Source organism: Schistocerca americana, chromosome 4, assembly GCF_021461395.2.
Source record: "Schistocerca americana isolate TAMUIC-IGC-003095 chromosome 4, iqSchAmer2.1, whole genome shotgun sequence".
Lineage (NCBI taxonomy): Eukaryota > Metazoa > Arthropoda > Insecta > Orthoptera > Acrididae > Schistocerca > Schistocerca americana.
In genome coordinates this window covers 27,135,408-27,157,390 of record NC_060122.1, presented here as the reverse complement: position 1 = coordinate 27,157,390, position 21,983 = coordinate 27,135,408, and the positions used below count along the sequence as shown (strand labels likewise).

Sequence of the window (21,983 nt, the reverse complement as noted above, 5' to 3'; positions counted from 1 at the left end):
AGGAATAGTTGCGTAGCATAATTGAGTCACCTTTCACTTTATTAATAGCATTGAATTCTTCTCCCTCAGATAAACTTCTGTTAGCAAATGGGAGAACTTAATACAGCCATGCAATGTATTCGCTGTTGCAAATACGAACAGCGATCAGCTGTATAAGGGAGCGACGGCAGTGAAAACTAGCGCCAGACCGGGACCCAAACGCTGATTTCCCGTTTTATGCGAGCGGTCGCCTTAACTGCGTTGGCTATTTGTGCACGATTACCGGCATGCATGTCCCAAGAAACACTGCTTCGTTTTCATTATCATACAGACACTACAATATCGGATTTATCCGCCGATACCAGGCACGGACTTTCAGTTAAAATGTCCTCCCCTGTACGGGACATTCGTACTGTATGTACGAGTACAGGTTGTGACGCAGGTTATGCCCCAGAGAGGTGGTAGGGCGTAGACAACGTGTGTCACCTATCGTGCAGTCGGCTGCCGTGCGTGGTAGGCCGAGATGCTGGTTCGCTTGTGAAATATCTCTCCACTGAGAGAGACCCATTCTTCAGGTTATCGTGCTGTAAATCAAATGGTTCAAATGGCTCTGAGCACTATGGGACTTCTGAGGTCATCAGTCACCTAGAACTTAGAAATACTTAAACCTAACTATCCTAACGACATCACACACATCAATGCCCGAGACAGGATTCGAACCGACGACCGTAGCGATCGCGCGGTTACAGACTGTAGCGCCTAGAGCCGCTCGGCCACACCGGCCGGCGCAGTAAATCACCTTATCAATGTACTGGGTATATAGTACATAGATGCAAAACACAAGGTTAGTAGACCGTGCGTTTTCAGTCGTCCCATGGCCGGCGAATTCAATCAAAAGACACCGATCATCGCTGGGAAGCGTCAGCCAATATTTTGTCTCGAACAAAAGTTATTTCCCATGAGGCGTCCTATCGTTCCCAGACACATGAAGCAACGACTTTGAAAACAAGTGTTGCATCTTTCGTCAAAATATTGCGTTCATGCGGAGAGGTGGCGTGCGAGTAGTAGAGCAGTGAACACAGCTCGTTAAATTTAGGTTAGCTGATCTTCCGGGATTCTCACAGGATGGCAACATAGTGAAAGAACTGGAACCGAGGTGTAGCAAAGCTAATGCAGTGAGCGCTCAGCTACGATCTACTCTCTTCTGCAAGAAGGAAGTCAGGACCAAGACTAAGTTATCTGTGCACCGTTCAGTCTTTCGACTAACTTTGTTGTATGGGAGCGAAAGCTGGGTGGATTCAGGTTACCTTATCAATAAGGTTGAGGTTACGGATATGAAAGTAGCTGGGATGATTGCAGGTACTAGTAGATAGGAACAATGGCAGGAGGGTGTCCACAATGAGGAAATCAAAGAAAAACTGGGAATGAACTCTATAGATGTAGTAGTCAGGGAGAACAGGCTTAGATGGTGGGGTCATGTTACACGCATGGGAGAAGCAAGGTTACCCAAGAGACTCATGGGTTCAGCAGTAGAGGGTAGGTGAAGTCCGGGTAGACCAAGGAGAAGGTACCTGGATTCAGTTAACAATGATTTTAAAGTAATCGGCTTAACATCAGAAGAGGCACCAATGTTAGCACTGAATAGGAGATCATGGAGGAATTTTATAAGGAGGACTACGCTCCAGACTGAACGCTGAAAGGCATAATCAGTCTTAAATGATCTTCCGGGATGTGGCTGACATCGCAATAGTAACTGCACGCGAGCCGTTGCGCCCCCACACAGCAGCTGCAGATGCGCCGTACTTACTGTCATCACAGCGAAGGCGGTGAAGCAGATGACGAGGGTGCTGGTGGCGAACTGCGCGAGGACGGAGGGGCTCAGAAGCGACTCCATCTCCTCCACCGACCTGTAGGAATCAGGAAGAGGAAATTACCTGCGTTGTAAACCAGGACACTGTATACTACGTTCATCTGTTTCGGTTCCAAGAAACACAGAAATGATGTAGAACGTTAATAACGTGTTTGTAAATTCATATCTTATGTGAAGAATTTATTTCTGTGTAATCCTAAGTCCAGCAACATTTAACTAATACCGTCAACAGGTTTATCTAGCGAGAGCAGTTATCTCCACAGCACTTTACTCAGTCATGTGGAGGGCTCTCATCTTATTCTGACGAACGTCCTGAGGGCTCCGACATTGTACATAAGACACTTACGGTGTAATATTTTGGAAATTTTTCAATCTTTCGATATTTGCTTAAAAGATCATCATAATTATCATATGTTGGCGTAGAGCAACAAAGAAAGTATCAACACCTTCAGATTAGGTTCAACAGTCACAACGAACTTATTAAAGGTTAAAATTACGTGTCTGACGGGACAGTAAGCATTTTCTCAAAAATTAAAATTTCTGGCATATCACGACTGGGCAAATTGGCCCCTAGAGGCGATTTTCATTGAGTGGCAGTTTAACCAGGGCTCGGTGCTCATGGTCAAGAAGCAGACGTGACCAGCCGGTCAGGTCACCGTCTTGGGGGTGATACTTAACGAGAAGATGCATTCAGAAACCTCCTGTGCGCCCTAGACAAAGCAAAAGTGGATCTAGAAACATCAAATTTCTTTTTCGTTTATAATTACTGTGGCTTTGCATTGTTTTCTAGTGACTTCCTGATTCTACATAATACAGGATGATAGGTTTGCGTCAGTAACATCACTTCAATATAAAATGCAATAATATTGCGAACATAACGCCCACTGTAGAATGTGAAACGTTAGAAAACAGATGACAATTGTATCAAAAGAACAGAGCAATAACATGGAAATATATATATATATGAGACATAAGAAAAAGCTTATCCGAATCAAGTAAGTAGGAAACAGATTGAGTGTGAAACAAAATGCAAAAAAGGGGATGCAATAGGACTAAGAGAAGAACACCGAAAAGAAAGAGCTGGAAAATATGTATCAGTGAAAGTGAGGCTAATTTGCATGTAAATCAAACGTGGCATTCGAAACAAGTAAAGTTCTTAATAGAAACCAAAAGGACAAGGTAGTCCTTAATAGCACGCCAGTATAAAAAGGAGAAAACTACTATAAGAGACTTTGGGTAGAGATTATAGAGAGAAAAGTAATTATGGACCGTAGACATGGTAGGAGTTTCATAAGATTAGAAAGAGTGTAACACTCACCAAATTTCTTCCCTAACAGGGAAGTATATTTACACTTGTTATAAACAAAATGATAGGAGTGAAACTCTTGTTTTACCAACGTTTAAGAAAGGGAAAGGAAATAATGCTGAGAATTAGGTATATTAACGAGAAGGCTAAAGGTTATATGAGGTAAAATTGCAATAAATGACCAGTGCGGATTTTTAAGAGGAAGACCCCCTCACAAATGCCTATTTCGTATGACACTGTTAACTGCGAAGCATATATAATCTTCACAGATAATATCAATGCTTCTAACAGGATGGTTAGACATATACTATGGGCAAATCCGGAAGAGAAATAATTCCCAACTCATTTGCTAAAGTGTTATTACATTCCTCTAATGTAATTATGTCAACACTGAAGTGGAGGTAAAAAAACAAAAATGGGAGGAAATAGGAGAACCGGTAATGAATGAATGACATCGAAAGTATCAAGATTTAAGTGTGGACAATATGATGTTATCATTCATTTCCGAACAGCCCCCGCGTGCCAAGGACACTAGTTACCACCAAACGAAAGTAGTATATGGTGATGCCACCGTAATGACGTGGACCAGATTTGACTATAATTACTGGATATATATCGTCAAATGAGTTTCCTTGATAGTGATTCTGTTTAAGCACAACCTAACAGTTGATATCCCTTCGTGACTATCACACATCCTCACAAATATATTTTGTGGTGTGGAACTCCTCCATGAAAATGATTCGTGAATGTTCACAATTGGTCTGATGACAGTTTTAAATAACTTCAGCAGATAGTCTTCCACGTAACAAAGTAACAATCTTGTTATAACTTGGCATCTGAAAAACATTTGAGTCAGTATTATGCAAACGATTGTTAACTAAAGCACGATAACATGGGGTGTCAAACGAAATTTTTGACAAGGTTTCATGGTATGGAGGACAAAGTACGGTATAGGGTAAGCCACACATGTGGAACTATCCTCAGGCGTACCGCAGGGAAGTGCGTTTGGACCTTTGCTGTTCATGTTCTATCTTAATGACTATTTTTATACAGGGTTATTACAAATGATTGAAGCGATTTGACAGCTCTACAATAACTTTATTATTTGAGATATTTTCACAATGCTTTGCACACACATACAAAAACTCAAAAAGTTTTTTTAGGCATTCACAAATGTTCGATATGTGCCCCTTCAGTGATTCGGGAGACATCAAGCCGATAAACAAGTTCCTCCCACACTCGGCGCAACATGTCCCCATCAATGAGTTCGAAAGCATCGTTGATGCGAGCTTGCAGTTCTGACACGTTTCTTGGTAGAGGTGGTTTAAACACTGAATCTTTCACATAACCCCACAGAAAGAAATCGCATGGGGTTAAGTCGGGAGAGCGTGGAGGCCATGACATGAATAGCTGATCATGATCTCTACCACGACCGATCCATCGGTTTTCCAATCTCCTGTTTAAGAAATGCCGAACATCATGATGGAAGTGCGGTGGAGCACCATCCTGTTGAAAGATTAAGTCGGTGCTGTCGGTCTCCAGTTGTGGCATGAGCCAATTTTCCAGCATGTCCAGATACACGTGTCCTGTAACGTTTTTTTCGCAGAAGAAAACGGGGCCGTAAACTTTAAACCGTGAGATTGCACAAAACACGTTAACTTTTGGTGAATTGCAAATTTGCTGCACGAATGCGTGAGGATTCTCTATCGCCCAGATTTGCACATCGTGTCTGTTCACTTCACCATTAAGAAAAAATGTTGCTTCATCACTGAAAGCAAGTTTCGCACTGAACGCATCCTCTTCCATGAGCAATTGTAAACGGTAAGGTTTCTGCTTTAGCCTTTCCCGCAAGATTTTCCAAACCGTCGGCTGTGGTACGTTTAGCTCCCTGCTTGCTTTATTCGTCGACTTCCGCGGGCTACGCGTGAAACTTGCCCGCACGCGTTCAACCGTTTCTTCGCTCACTGCAGGCCGACCCATTGATTTCCCCTTACAGAGGCATCCAGAAGCTTTAAACTGCGCATACCATCGCCGAATGGAGTTAGCAGTTGGTGGATCTTTGTTGAACTTTGTCCTGAAGTGTCGTTGCACTTTTATGACACTGATGTGAGTGCATTTCAAGCACGACATACGCTTTCTCGGCTCCTGTCGCCAATTTTGTCTCACTGCGCTCTCGAGCGGTCTGGCGGCAGAAACCTGAAGTGCGGTTTCAGCCGAACAAAAATTTATGAGCTTTTCTACGTATCTGTAGTGTGTCGTGACCATATGTCAATGAATAGAGCTACAGTGAATTTATGAAATCGCTTCAATAATTTGTAATAGCCCTGTATATGATGAAATTATCTATAACGAGATACTATCTCAAGAAAGTTGTATATATACTCAGTCTGATTTTGATAAGATGTAGAAGTGATGGAAAGATTGGCAACTTGCTTTTTTTTAAAAAAAAAAAAAAAAAAAAAAAAAAAAAAAAAAAAAAAAAGGGAAATAGACGGACGAACACACGTAGTGTCGTTGTAATGTTGTTGCATTAATTTGTTCTGAAAGCGGTGCTGATATTCAAGACCATAAAAGTAGGTTAAAAGCTGTGAGCTATCTGAGGAAGTTAACTTTTAGTATTCATCTTACGATAACCGGTGATATATATATATATATATATATATATATATATATATATATAAAAAGACAATTTAAATGAAAAGAAATAAATCAGTTTATATTTGGACATTTATTTTAACATTGATCATTGTTCCGTTAAAATTTCAGCATATAAAACTTGATTCATAACTAAACTTGTGCCTTATTTATCAAACTTGATTCATAACTAAACTGATGCCTTATTTAGGATTGTGAAAATGTGAGTTTGCAATCTTACGGAACGCATCAAATACGGAGCCAAGATTGGGAGACTACACACAACACTGCATTCATAAAATAACACACGAAGAACGTTGAAACAAGTTACGTTTGAAGCGCAATCCTGTCCGTCATGTAATTACCACACACTGGCATATTAAATTCATACTAACTCTCTGTGAAACCTTCCCGAAAAGAATAGCTGAGGGCTACTTTGATGATTACACCACATGCTTCACGTGGTCAACTTGGTTTACACAAATAGTGTAACTCCACAATAATTTTGATAATTAAAATAAATTGGATCGAAAAGCAATTTACAAAATAAAAACCTCGAACTGGTTACTATCATCTTACTACTAACCTGATGGGTCAAACAATTGTATAAGCACGTGGTACTGGTCACACAAAGTACACCCCACGTGGGTTGAACATAAAGAAAAGTTGCTATATTGAAAAATATTGTCAAGACGAGACGTTATAATCTCACGCACATTCGCATTTAAGATTGATGATCTTAGTTAGAGTTACTGACCAACAAGTGGTTCCACTTTACTCACAAAGTAGTGACAAAGCAACTACTGGAAGATATTCTGAACTTCACACTCGAAATACACTGCGTTGCAATTTAAGATGAAAGAAGGTTGTATACATGGAAGAACCCTGGAGATACTAAAAGGTATCAGATAGATTATATAATGGTAAGACAAAGATTTAGGAGCCAGGTTTTAAATGGACTCTGACCACAATCTATTGGTAATGACCTGTAGATTAAAACTGAAAAAACTGCAAAAAGGTGGGAATTTAAGGAGATGGGACCTGGATAAACTGAAAGAACCAGAGGTTGTACAGAGTTTCAGGGAGAGCATAAGGGAACAATTGACAGGAATGGGGGAAAGAAATACAGTAGAAGAAGAATGGGTAGCTTTGAGGGATGAAGTAGTGAAGGCAGCAGAGGATCAAGTAGGTAAAAAGACGAGGGCTAGTAGAAATCCTTGGGTAACAGAAGAAATATTGAATTTAATTGATGAAAGCAGAAAATATAAAAATGCAGTAAATGAAGCAGGCAAAAAGGAATACAAACGTCTCAAAAATGAGATCGACAGGAAGTGCAAAATGGCTAAGCAGGGATGGCTAGAGGACAAACGTAAGGATACAGAGGCTTATCTCACTAAGGGTAAGATAGATACTGCCTACAGGAAAATTAAAGAGACCTTTGGAGATAAGAGAATCACTTGTATGAACATCAAGAGCTCAGATGGAAACCCAGTGCTAAGCAAAGAAGGGAAGGCAGAAAGGTGGAAGGAGTATATAGAGGGTCTATACAAGGGAGTTGTACTTGAGGGCAATATTATGGAAATGGAAGAGGATGTAGATGAAGATGAAATGGGAGATACGTTACTGCGTGAAGAGTTTGACAGAGCACTGAAAGACCTGAGTCGAAACAAGGCCCCCGGAGTAGACAACATTCCATTGGAACTACTGACGGCCTTGAGAGAGCCAGTCCTGACAAAACTCTACCATCTGGTGAGCAAGATGTATGAAACAGGCGGAATACCCTCAGACTTCAAGAAGCATATAATAATTCCAATCCCAAAGAAAGCAGGTGTTGACAGATGTGAAATTTACCGAACAATCAGTTTAATAAGCCACAGCTGCAAAATACTAACACGAATTCCTTACAGACGAATGGAGAAACTGGTAGAAGCCGACCTCGGGGAAGATCAGTTTGGATTCCGTAGAAATACTGGAACACGTGAGGCAATAGTGACCTTACGACTTATCTTAGAACAAAGATTAAGGAAAGGCAAACCTACGTTTCTAGCATTTGTATACATAGAGAAAGCTTTTGACAATGTTGACTGGAATACTCTCTTTCAAATTCTCAAGGTGGCAGGGGTAAAATACAGGGAGCGAAAGGCTATTTGCAATTTGTACAAAAACCAGATGGCAGTTATAAGTGTCGAGGGGCATGAAAGGGAAGCAGTGGTTGGGAAGGGAGTAAGACAGGGTTGTAGCCTCTCCCCGATGTTACTCAATCTGTATATTGAGCAAGCAGTAAAGGAAACAAAAGAAAAATTCGGAGTAGGTATTAAAATCCATGGAGAAGAAATAAAACGTTGAGGTTCGCCGATGACATTGTAATTCTGTCAGAGACAGCAGAGGACTTGGAAGAGCAGTTGAATAGAATGGACAGTGTCTTGAAAGGAGGATATAAGATGAACATCAACAAAAGCAAAATGAGGATAATGGAATGTAGTCAAATTAAGTCGGGTGATGCTGAGGGAATTAGATTAGGAAATGAGACACTTAAAGTAGTAAAGGAGTTTTCCTATTTGGGGAGCAAAATAACTGATGATGGTCGAAGTAGAGAGGATATAAAATGTAGACTGGCAATGGCAAGGAAAGCGTTTCTGAAGAAGAGAATTTTTTTTTACATCGAGTGTAGATTTAAGTGTCAGGAGGTCATTTCTGAAAGTATTTGTATGGAGTGTAGCCATGTATGGAAGTGAAACATGGACGATAAATAGTTTGGACAAGAAGAGAATAGAAGCTTTTGAAATGTGGTGCTACAGAAGAATGCTGAAGATTAGATGGGTAGATCACATAACTAATGAGGAAGTACTGAATAGGATTGGGGAGAAGAGAAGTTTGTGGCACAACTTGACCAGAAGAAGGGATTGGTTGGTAGGACATGTTCTGAGGCATCAAGGGATCACCAATTTAGCATTGGAGGGCAGAGTAGAGGGTAGAGGTGAGACCAAGAGATGAATACACTAAGCAGATTCAGAAGGATGTAGGTTTCAGTAGGTACTGGGAGATGAAGAAGCTTGCACAGGATAGAGTAGCATGGAGAGCTGCATCAAACCAGTCTCAGGACTGAAGACCACAACAACAACAACATTAGATATTTTAGATCCATACCTGAAATAAAGGTGATTAAATTTTCAGTTAGGCTGAACTTAAGAAATCCATTGTCGTACAGCCTTAGCAGAGATGCGCTTAGCCAGGGATCTTACCACTTCAGACGCTCGCAGCGGACAGACTGACCTGGGCTCCTACCGAGCGTGCTTAACCAATACAAACGGAAGTGGCCAGAGAGGCAGCTTCCTATACCAACATGACAAGGGACGGACAGGACAATGCTAAGAGTAGAAACCTCTCTGCTTTTAGAAAGCGTAGCTACTTGTTCCGACGTTGGTCCTACTGTTCTCTAGCAGACATCTTTTCTGCTACCATCAAGCATGCAACTAGAAATACATTTGCTCATTCATCCTCTCACACAGAAGGGAAGGGGGATGACAGTATCTTATCATATACAGTATATAAAAGAAAGCGGATGTAGGTTCTGTATGAGACTGTGTGACATGAATTACATATAAACTGTGTTTTAAAGTGTAGTAGTGTGACAGATCGTTCTTCTTTATGTGTAAAAGTAACACGTTTCACTGCTCAGTCTCCTCCCAGATAGTCAGAAACACCACAGTAAATTTAGAAGAGGAATTTATGCCGTATATGACAGATTTAAGACATTAACATGAAAGGAATCCAACAGAGACCTTTCATCGTGTAACAAGACGCAACTGGAATCGCTCAACAAACAAAAAAACCTGGGAGTAACAAACCGTGAAGATGTGAAACTGAATTATCACATAGGCTCTATGGTGGATAGAGCAGATGGCAGACTTCGGTGCACTACTAGCACTCTAGGACAATCTTGTCCTTCTACAGAAGTGGATCGCTAACAAATACAAATCACTTGTATGTCTAATACCAGAATATTGCTCAAACGTGTGGCATATACGTCAAATAACTAAAAGATGTGTCAGTGAACGTATATATATATATATATCACCTGCCAGTGATTTGTAATCTAGGTGCAGATGTACGTGTAGACGCTTCTGCAAAGCAGCGTTGACCGGCGTTGCCTAGTGAATCGTTGTTATGGTGCCTCGTGTAAGGAGGAGAAATGCGTACCATCACGTTTCCGACTTTGATAAAGGTCGGATTGTATCCTATTGCGATTGCGGTTTATCGTATCGCGACATTGCTGCTCGCGTTGGTCGAGATCCAAAGACTGTTCGCAGAATATGGAATCGGTGGGTTCACGAGGGTAATACGGAACGCCGTGCTGGATCCCAACGTCCTCGTGTCACTAGCAGTCGAGATGACAGACATCTTATCTGCATGGCTATAACGGATCGTGCAGCCACGTCTAGATCCCTGAGTCAACAGATGGGGCCGTTTGCAAGACAACAACTATCTGCACGAACAGTTCGACGACGTTTGCAGCAGCATAGACTATCAGCTCGGAGACCATAGCTGCTGTTACCTTTGACGTTGCATCACAGACAGGAGCGCCTGCGATGGTGTACTCGACGACGAAGCTGGGTGCACGAAGGGCAAAACGTCATTTTTTCAGATGAATCCAGGTTCTGTTTACAGCATCATGATGGTCGCATCCGTGTTTGGCGACATCGCGGTGAACGCCCATTGGAAGCGTGTATTCGTCATCGCCATACTGGCGTATCACCCGGCGTGATGGTATAGTGCGGTGCCATTGGTTACACGTCTCGGTCACCTCTTGTTCGCACTGACGGCACTTTGAACAGTGGACGTTACATTTCAGATGTGTTACGACCCGTGGCTCTACCCTTCATTCGATCCCTGCGAAACCCTACATTTCAGCGGAATAATGCTCGACCGCATGTTGCAAGGTCCTGTACGGGCCTTTCTGAATACAGAAAATGTTCGACTGCTGCCTGGCCAGCACATTCTCCAGATCTCTCACCAATTGAAAACGTCTGGTCAGTTGTGGCTGAGCAACTGGCTCATCACAATACTCCAGTCATTACTCTTGATGAACTGTGGTATCGTGTTGGAGCTGCATGGGCAGCTGTACCTGTACACGCCGTCCTAGCTCTGACTCATTGCCCAGGCGTATAGAGGCCGTTATTACGGCCAGAGGTAGTTGTTCTGAGTACTGATTTCTCAGAATCTATGCACCCAAATTGCGTGAAAATGTAAATATATTTGTCCAATGAATATCCGTTTATCATCGGCATTTCTTCTTGGTGTAGCAATCTTAATGGCCAGTAGTGTAGTATTTTCCGTTTTCTAGTTAGTTATAATCTTTGTATACATATTGAGCATATCAGAGATCACAATGAATAGTAATAACACATTATATAACAAGCCTGATCGTATAAAAATCCTTTTATTCCAAGTGGTGACCGGTTTCGACCCGATGTGGGTCACCTTCGGGCGCTGCTCTGTAAATCAGAGTACATCAGAACAGACGGAAACATGACATGCAATAAACATTCGGTTAAGAATAAACTATACGGTGCCCTAACCAGTGACGACGTTAGGAGATGGGGGCAGCAAATGTGGACGGTGCACACTGGTGTCGACTGCTGGCTGCGTGGAGTCAACATGTACGTTGTTGTGTTGCTTGAGACTTTCCTGACGGACTCCTTCTAAATATGGTTCTCGGGCGAGACTTCGAATATTTTTGTGAAAATTCTGCAGTATTTCATCAGCGTAACCGATCGCCATTTTCAAGACGACGGTTTGTTGCACCGATGAAGCATTGTGGAATTTTCACGACACCTGATGACTCGGTCGAAAACCATATTTACGAGTAAATTGTTATTTTGATATAACTTACAATAATACGCAGCATGATATTAAGGTTTCTGAAAGTATTTGTATGGAGTGTAGTCATGTATGGAAGTGAAACGTGGACCATAAATAGTTTGGACAAGAAGAGAATAGAAGCTTTCGAAATGTAGTGCTACAGAAGAATGCTGAAGATTAGATGGCTAGATTACATAACTAATGAGGAGGTATTGAATAGAATTGGGGAGAAGAGGAGTTTGTGGCACAACTTGACAACAAGAAGGGACCGGTTTTTAGGACATGCTCTGAGGCATCAAGGGATCACAAATTTAGCATTGGAGGGCAGCGTGGAGCGTAAAAATCGTAGAGGGAGACCAAGAGATGAATACACTAAGCAGATTCAGAAGGATGTAGGTTGCAGTAGGTACTGGGAGATGAAGAAGCTTGCACAGGATAGAGTAGCATGGAGAGCTGCATCAAACCAGTCTCTGGAGTGAAGACGACAACAACAACAATTCATGCTCTTTGGCATGTATCGCATACGTTGTATCGTGTTGGCTAAAGACGACGCAGGGCGACAGGCAAGGAGCAGCACGTCTGCTGTTTGCCTCCACGACACCGCCACACATTGACCAGTCGACGTCACTGGACGGCGTCCACTTGTCCTGCTCCGTGCCATCGTCTCCACACGTCATCACTCGGTAGAGAAGCGTATAATTATTCTTTACTTTATGTTCATTACATTAAATCATTCCTTCTATTTCGTCCACATCAGGTAGAAACCGTAAGCACTTATGAATAAAAGGGTTTTTATGAGATGAAGGCTGTTGTATACAGTATTTTATTCGAGTTCATTATGTTAGTTTTTATCAGAAGTGCATTGCTGCGAAGTTAACGGTGACTTTTTTCAATAAATTCACCGTGATGGTGCCCCTAAACGTCATTTATTAATGGCGGCAGTTCGTATTCTTATCAGAGGCCATTGTTTATCAGTTTTCAGCACGGTAGAGCTACTGCCTGCAGGGGCACCGTCAGCAGGATCCCAGCTCGGAGCACGCAGCAGAATGTCTAAAGACTCACTCAAAAGGTTCATTCAAGAACGGACTAGCCTCACACTGCCTCCCTCAGTGACGTGGTCTTGCCCGCTGTATACGCGTGTCACGTCGACACCACTCACAGCTCAAGTTTTCCTTCTAAGTAACAGTGCTAGAGAAATGTTTGAAAATCATTCGAAAATTTTCCCCGATTGGTAGAACCGTGCAAATAACATGGCTATCATCAGATAATCACATGGATTTAGCGACGTTCTACGTCATTTCTGATGCAGCGGGAGCAAAGTCTTTCGTTGCACCGTAGATGTGACTGGATCACTTGTGGGTCAGAATCTCGGTGGAGGGGAAAGCCGCGCAGTATCGGCTGGCCGGCCACTACTTGGATTTACCTTTCTGCCTTCAGGTGGTAAAAGTGTACCTTAAGAAGCAGCAAGCACGTATACCTCCTTCCTCTCTTCAGTGCTTTGTCTGCTCTGCGTGGCTGGCGGTGGTCGCACTGTTCTTAGGATAACATCAGGCCTGTGGCACCTTTTTTCAAGGTGAGAGATTAATAACGTTGCTGTATTTCGCTTATCTATGCAATGTAAGGAATGACATCTAACAAACGTTTCATGACAATTTCTCTAAAAGAACGCAGAATATGAATAGGTGCTACAGCATGTCAGTTGTGCAGTACGGGCCACGCGATTGTCTTCCTGTACCGACCACAAGTAACTCCAGTTTTTAGATTATATTTTCTTCTTATCACTTCTTTTCAGACTGACGTGGCAGAAAATGAACAAAAATAAGAGGAAGATGAATGAAGAATGCGTGAAAATAGTTTGAGCAGTGTTACATCTAACAAAATGACCCCGAGGGAGGTTCAAAAGTGGGACCTTTGTATCACTACCTCCCACACAACAATTGAAGGAGAAAATGTTGTTTGATTGGCTGATTTGGGGATGGGATTAAACAGCGAGGTCATTGGTCCCATCGGATTGGAAAAGGAAGTTGGCCGTGTCCTTTTCAAAGGAATCATCCCGGCATTTGCCAGAATCGATTTAGGGAAATCGCGGATGACCTGAATCAGGATAGCCGGACACGGGTTTGTAACGTCGTCCTCCCGAATGCGAGTCCGGTTTGCTGACCACTGCGTCACCTCGCTCGGAGGGAGCAAAAGATCGCCACCGAGAAAAGGAGATTGGAAGCCAAATAAAGAAAGGCTAAAAAGAGTTGAAGAAAACTGAATTTAAGTGTTCCAAAAGATAATTAACGCAGAGAGAGTTATCATGAGAAACTAATTACATAGCGGCAAAGAAAATTGGATTTTACTGGAAATAATGGGTCAACAGAAGGGATCGAAAACTGCATTTTTCAAAGTGAATGGTGCCATTTGAAGAAGACTGGGTGCTTTGTATCAAGTATAGAGGCTGGGCACACGTTGGATGTGTGAATCAGGAGGATAATTTGTATTTCATTTGCTTTCTCTTTGAAACACTGACTTAAACAGTGGTGAATTAAGCTGAAATAGCAACAATAAGTCCCCATGCTTATGTGTTCTATTGTTATTCAATAAGTATCAGTATTGTACACCATTAATAACCCATATTATCAATGAAAGGAAAATTGTTGGTACTACAAGGCATTTTCTACAAGCCTTGGAACTGTAACTCTTTTACTTTCGAAGTAATTAGGTAGAATAAATAAACAATAAAATTCATTACACTGTGAAATTCATAGAACATGTTTACCAGGAATAGCATATGATGACCATAATTAAAGTTCCAGTTTCAAAGCGCGTAGGAAGAGAACCACTGCTCGCAAATTTGAACAGTATATTATTGACGCCGGGGAACAAAAAAGAACGTAAATTTTAACAATAGACGTCTCTGCCAACGTCTTAATGTAAATCGGATCGGGTAGAAATGGCAGAGGAACTGCAGTGCTGGGGCTATGGTTTGAGTTGCATATTGGACCAGCCATACTCTTCAATGCGCATGACCGCACATGTTCAGCAATCAACAATTGCTGCACTGTTTGTTCGGTGAGCCCATCCACGAAGTTAAGGTCCTGCCAAACCGGGTGGGAAAAATCGGTTTCGAATTCTCCTGAGGCCAAAAGCTGCATAAAAACAAAATTACATTGGTTTTTAATTGTTCTGAGCCTAGAACTGCATCAAAAGCCAAATGATGTCTGCTTTTAATTGCCCTGGGGCTAAAAATTGCATCAAAAGAAAAATGACATCGGTTTTTAATTGTGCTGGGGCCAAAAACCACATAAAAAGCAAACTGACATCTGTTTCTAATTGTCGTGAGACTGGTGCAAGACATGTTCAATAATCTGCCCACAGTTTTCTGCCGCAAGTTGAAATCGGGGAACATCATGCTCCACAACAGATTGGAGTGCCTCAGAGTTCACGTTCGGAATGCGTTGCGCCGTTCGTTCCTTCACTTCAGCTATGTTCGTAATTGAAGCACTGAACGCAGCATCTTTCAGATAGCACCATAGCCAGAAGTCACATGGATTAAGATCAGGTGATGTGGACGGGCAGGCTGTAGGGAAATGAGCGCTGACAGTTCATACATTTCCGAAATGCTTCTGCAGCAGCCGCATCGCTGGTTGTGCAATGTGCGGATGAGCGCCATCTGCATAAAAACATGCACGCTGTCAAGAAGCTGGAGTGACGCTGATGTGCAAAAAACTGTTAGTGACCGTACAGGTAACAAGACCCGCAGGGCTCATCTCGAAAAACACAGCCTGCCATGAACGATACCGTTAACTTGCACCACACACTTGCTTTTTCAGAATGATGTGGTAACAATTGGTGTGCGTGCGGATTTTCTATTGCCAATATTCTGTAATTCTGCATACTGTGTGTCCTTGGAAAAGAAAATGGGTTGGTTCAAATGGCTCTGAGGACTATGGGACTTAACTTCTGAGGTCATTAGTGCCCTAGAACTTAGAACTACTTGAACCTAACTAACCTAAGGACATCACGCACATCCATGCCCGAGGCAGGATTGGAACCGAACCTGCAACCGTAGCGAAACGAAAATGGGTTTTATCTGTCTACAGAATGTGCTGCGGCCATTCGTTATCCACATCCACGAGAGCAACAAATTCCGGAGTCGTAGTTTGTCTTGCTGGCAAGTCAGCAGGATGCTACCCCTCAACACGGATGAGTTTGCATGGACAGCAGTGCAGGCTGATTCGTAGCATTTTACGGACTGTGGTCGCGGGACTGTCCAACGTTTGGGCAATTCCCCACGTGCTGCACGTTTGCACACAGCTGGTCAACCCCTCCTGCAGTGCTGTGGCCACATCTTCGACAGATGTCGGATCACCTGATTTCATCCTTTGCCACATTTTACTTCAAAAGAACCTCTCTTTTTGTTAATTTTGTAATCGATTTCCCCAGAACCTTAGCTGACTTTGAACCAATGTCATTTTCCACACGCTTGAATGTATATAAATATTCAGATTAACCACCACAATTAAGAAGGGACATCGAAAATCTTAAGCACGAGTTCCCCTATTACCAACAGTTATACAGGATGGAAAAAATAAAACTGGCCCAGGAAAATATTTCAAGCGCCTTGAGATAGGCAACCCAACATACAGATGCAGGCGATGTAAGCTGGGTTGTCTATTTTCAGGTGCACGAAATATTCTTCTAGGGCAGTTTTACTTTGGCTAGGCTGTAGACAGAGCGTTGCGTTACGCAGCTTGATGATCTCCTGGTGGAAGAGGACGCACTGGACGAGCCTCCGGTAGTCCCCATGCCGTGTTACAGAGGCCGCGGACCGCCGGTCGCCTACGGTAGCCGCTTCACCGCGCCCGGGCAGCTGGACGGTGTCAGCCAGTGCTGCGTTGAGCATCTTGAGCTGCGACGACAGGTATATGATGAGCGTCACGTAGAAGGCGTCCAGCGTGCTGGTGGACAGGTAGATGAGCATGAACCAGTAGCAGATGAGCGCGTAGCTGAGCTGGTAGTAGGGCGTCCTCACGGGCTGGCCCCCGTACCACCAGATCAGCATCGGCAGGTTGCGGCCCAGGTGTCTCTCGAACGTCCCGTTACCTGCAACCACACAAATCGTACAGCTATACTTAAATAAGCAGTAAGAACTTTGAACTTGCCACACCTCCCTAAACCTTCTACAGCTCATTCCAGTAACTGCGTCCTCTACATCTACAACATACGTCGCAAGCAACCGAATGCAGCGCGGTGGAGGATCCTTTTGGTAGCACCAACGTATCCCCTCTTCACTGTTCCACTTCGTTTGGACGTGGAAGAATGATTGCTAGTAAGCCGTTGTATTACCCTTATGTTCTCGGAATTTTTCATCGTGGTCATTTCGTGAGATGTATATGGGAGGAAGTAATACGGTATCAGACTTTTCCCGGAAAGTGCTCACTGGAAATTTCAACAGTAAACCTCTCTGATATGCACAACGCATCTGCTTTGAAGTCTGCCACTGGAGTCTGTGAAACACCTCTGTAACGGTCTCGGGCCGACTAAACGAACCCGTGACGAAACGCGCCGTTCTTCGTTGGATCTTCTCTGTCCTACCTATCAGTCCAAACTGGTGAGGGTCCCACATTGATGAACAACACTCAAGAATCGGTCGAACAAGCGTCTTATAAGCCAGTTGCTTCGTGGATGAGTTACAATTCGTTAAAATTCTTCCAATGAACCTCAGTTTGGCATACTCTTTTCGGACTATTTATTTTAAGTGGTCATTTCGTTTAATTTCGCTCCTAGACATTTTACGGTAGATACTGTTTCCAGTAGTTTGACATCAATAATGTAGTTGTACAGTGTCGGATTTCCTTTCCTGTGTACACTCCATATGTTACATTTATTTACGCTCGGGGTAAATTGTCAGAACCTGCACTGTTGTGGGTTGGCAGGAGGGCCAACACCGTTACTGGAGGAAGCCTAAAGGCACGCGTTTTAGCTCACGCAGGCTGGCGTGAGGTCTGGAACAGGACAAGGAAATTAGAATTTAGAAAAACGGACGTAGCTGGTGGAGTACTTAACTTTAATTCGTTAATGAAGAACGACGCTCTTGACGGTACATGATTTACAGTATCAATAGTAATTGGTAATGGCGCCTTGCTAGGTCGTAGCAAATGACGTAGCTGAAGGCTACGCTAACTATCGTCTCGGCAAATGAGAACGTATTTTGTCAGTGAACCATCGCTAGCAAAGTCGGTTGTACAACTGGGGCGAGTGCTAGGAAGTCTCTCTAGACCTGCCGTGTGGCGGCGCTCGATCTGCAATCACTGATAGTGGCGACACGCGGGTCCGACGTATACTAGCGGACCGCGGCCGATTTAAAGGCTACCACCTAGCAAGTGTGGTGTCTGACGGTGACACCACATGCACCATTCATCAATCCTCTGCAGGTCATCCTGCAAATCGGCTCTGTCTTCTCGTGTTGCTATTTTCATATAGAGAACCACATCATCTGCGATCGCTCTTAAAGAGCTTCCGACGCTTTTTACTAAATCATTTACATACGTTGGGTACTACAGAAATTACCTTTACGTACGTCGATTTTGTTCCATTAGGAGCGAGGTGTAGAGTTCTTTCTGCAAAGAACTCTTGTACCTAGTCTCAAATCTGGTCCGACACTCTGCAAACCTGTATTTTTTTCGCTAAACGGCAGTGCAGGATTGAGTTAAATGCCTTCCTGAAGTCAAGGAACATGACGTCAACCTGAGCACCGTTGTCAACAGCACTATGGATCTCGCGGAAAAACAGAGCGAGTTGCGCTTCACAAGATGTCTGTTTACGGAAGCCTACATCAACAGATGGCAGAACTATATAACTTTCGGAAATGGTCGACGTTGATGCCCGTATGTTGATGTTCTGTAATTGAATTCCTTGCTGCTGAACGCCGAAACGCATTCATGAAAAGCTGAAGAAGGTGTAAGGAAATGCGCCGTTCGACGCCAGACAAGGGGTTCGTTGCTGTAGAGAAGCTGAAAGGCGCACGCTGTTGGCCGATGCCACGCACAGCGGCCGGCCAGCTGCTGCAGTGACGCCACACAACACGTAGCGCGTCGACAAAATCGTCCGCGGCGACCGCTGGGTAACACAGCAGACGAGTTGCGTCGGCAGTAAGTGCGTTGCGATGGTCGTTACTGAGAAACTCGGCTACTGCAAGATTTTTGCGTGCCGGATACCGAAAATGCCGACCGACCGGAATAACGAGGAACTGCACCACACCGCGTCCGTCTCTCCGTCTCTTCGGTCCACCAAATGAAGCTCATCGGAGGCATCACTTTGGAGCACCAGCGGCTGAGGAAGCTGGGCCACGATTCTTACCGCACAAGTTTACATGCTCGAGTTTCATGGTGGAAAAGAAACTGTGCATAAAGGTGGAGATTTTACTCAAACGTGACAAATTAATCGTCAATGTTGTGGTTGACATTTAAATCGCATTTACTTTTCATGTAAAGTGAAAAGAAAGTAGCCATTACTTTCTGATTGACATAATACATAACGTTTCATGCATCATCTGAAAATTGGAACTGTGTCTTCATTGTTAACTTCCTTAAATTATCTTACAAGAATTGTATGTTACGTCAACAGGTATTTTGGAACAATTCCAAGCAACCAGCCAAAATTTGGTTGTATTTCACTTTATCAAAAAAGCACTGTTGCATGTTTCTATTTTAGACATTCATCGTGTGACGCCTTCTGGCTCTTATCAAAGCACATGGATGTCGGTTTAACGCTTTCTGCGTAAGTGATTTCGTGGAGAAACCACAGCGATATTTTCACTTTGACCCTACTGAAAACTTAGTTTCTCACTGTTCCTCGCCGGCTGGTGTGACCGAGCTGTTCTAGGCGCTTCCGTCTGGAACTGCGCGACCTCTACGGTCGCAGGTTCGAATCCTGCCTCGGGCATGGATGTGTGTGATGTCCTTAGGTTAGGTAGGTTTAAGTAGTTCTAACTTCTAATGGACCGATGACCTCAGATGTCCCATAATCCCATAGTGCTCAGAGCCATTTGAACCATTTTTCACTGTTCCGCGATGACCTCATAGATCCATGCACTTATCTTGTGATGCACTTATCTTAAGACAAATGGAACCACGTGCTCTAACCAGATGCACTGCAGCTCGAGACAAATGGCAGTCAAGGAAAAGTTTATGGTGTTCCAGTTTACTAGTTTTTGTAACAATCGTGTAATTTTGTTCTTAGAATAGAATACGGCTTTAAAAATGCGAATACTGGACAAAGTGGTGGTGTAGCGCAGTGGTTAATGGACATTCGTAAAGTGCAAAAGGTCGAATATCCTAAAATCATTTGAAATTTTTATTTGTAATTCGTTATGTAAATGAATTTGATCATTATTTGCATCTAATTAATTGATTTAATGCAATGTTTCTATTTCTACCTCTTTGTAACGTCATCTAGATCGTCGTAGTAATGTCTCATTTGTCTTCAATTTTTCTTTCCTATCATTATTTTACCTATTGGAATCTTTGTGCAAATGGTCACCATTATTTTTAATCGTCTGTCGTAGTAGTGGAACATACGAAATTCGTGGTCGATCGGGTAAAGACCAAAATACGAAATAATCTGATTGCACCAAATATGCAGTAGTGACAAAAATGTACTTACCACTACGAAATGTGGATATTTTGGATGGTAATAGTGTTATAGATTAGGTTAGAAACATTTAATACGTAAATTATTGTTGTATTCTGAAAAAAAACGAATATGGAGAAAGAAAGAAGGAATTATAAGTAAAAGTGAAATTCAACCACAATAACGAATAGCAATAATGCCTACAGTAATGTGTACGAAAACATGAAATGTTACAACGACGTTAGTACATAAAAATAATCAATATCATGTGAACAAAGTTCACAAACGAAAAAAGAATGATGTGAAGTAACAATCGAGCAAATTGGAGAGTTCATATGATAATTAAAATTATATCACAAAGAAATAGAAATAAAAAATTACATTCAAGCAATGTAAATGAACAAACGTTGTAATCAAAGTAATTTCGATAAAAATTTAAAAATAAAGAATGGGAAATCACCCATTAGCATTCAGAACCACAGTGTTCTGTACGTGATCAGTACCTCTCTACCACCAAGCTCTCATGATACGTGTAAGGAATTTCAATGCAGTTTTTTAATTTTATTTAGTTTCTTAAAATTTTTAGTTATCATATATATATATACATATATACATCCGAGGAGTATCACCTGCGACCAGTTTTGCGAAAGAAGCGGCGACATGTTCTGCACAACCCACCCAACATTTTGCATGACAACGTGCAGGTGCAAGTAGTGGGGCTACGTCTGTACAGGTGCATTTTGTTAGTGGTGGTGATGGTTTTAGTGTTTAACGTCCCGTCGACAACGAGGTCATTAGAGACGGAGCGCAAGCTCGGGTTAGGGAAGGATTGGGAAGGAAATCGGCCGTGCCCTTTCAAAGGAACCATCCCGGCATTTGCCTGAAACGATTTAGGGAAATCACGGAAAACCTAAATCAGGATGGCCGGAGACGGGATTGAACCGTCGTCCTCCCGAATGCGAGTCCAGTGTGCTAACCACTGCGCCACCTCGCTCGGTCTTTCGTTAGTGCGGGTTGCCTACATCAGGGGCAGGTATGCACTCAGGGGCAAACCTATTATTCTCCTTTGACTGACAGGTATTTAACATATTGTTCTCCTTTGTTTGACAGGTCCTTAGCCTATTGTTCTGCTAAGTGGTTTTCCATGTCACAGCACTTAACCCATTGTCCCCCCCTCACACTTCCCCCCCCCCCCCCCCTCTCGGGAAACCCCTCACCCATCGCTGTTACAGGTACCCTTTCAGGTATGAGTTAACCTACTGTTCTGTAAGTGCTTTTCTATGTCATCCCGATTTCCTTTTAAGTGACAGACACTTAACCTATTATCCTCCCACCCCCTCCCCCTCCCCAACCCCTCCCCCCTCACTGCTACAGGTACACATTCAGGTCTGTTATTGGAATAGGCCCCCCTCTCACTCTTATCAATTTGATTGACAACTTAATTGATTTGATCAGTTAGTTAACACCTCTGGTGGGAAAGTGCTATGCCCTCGACCATGCCCCCCTGGTGGGAATTTCAAATTCCATCAGGGTAATACAACCTCTACTAACCTAAGAAAATGGTGGGAAGATAATTTAGGTCACATTGACTACTTCATTAAATTGGTCAATTAATTGACCTCTCTGGTGTGAAAGTGCCACACCCCCCTGGTGGGAAGTTCAAATTCCGTCAGGACAATGCAACCCTAAGACAATGGTGGGAAAAAAGGGCAC

At 42.9% G+C, this 21,983-nt stretch overlaps 1 protein-coding gene across 1 annotated transcript in view; it reads right to left on the bottom strand.

The window, feature by feature from the left end:
- Positions 1 to 21,983, bottom strand: part of LOC124612552 (odorant receptor Or2-like) — a 170,473-nt gene that overhangs the window by 49,396 nt on the left and 99,094 nt on the right. The window contains exons 5-6 of the mRNA XM_047140827.1: positions 16,391 to 16,742; positions 1,787 to 1,886 (exon numbers count right to left, since the gene is read on the bottom strand). Coding sequence (XP_046996783.1) covers positions 1,787 to 1,886; positions 16,391 to 16,742 — 452 coding nt within the window. The remainder of the gene's footprint in view (positions 1 to 1,786; positions 1,887 to 16,390; positions 16,743 to 21,983) is intronic.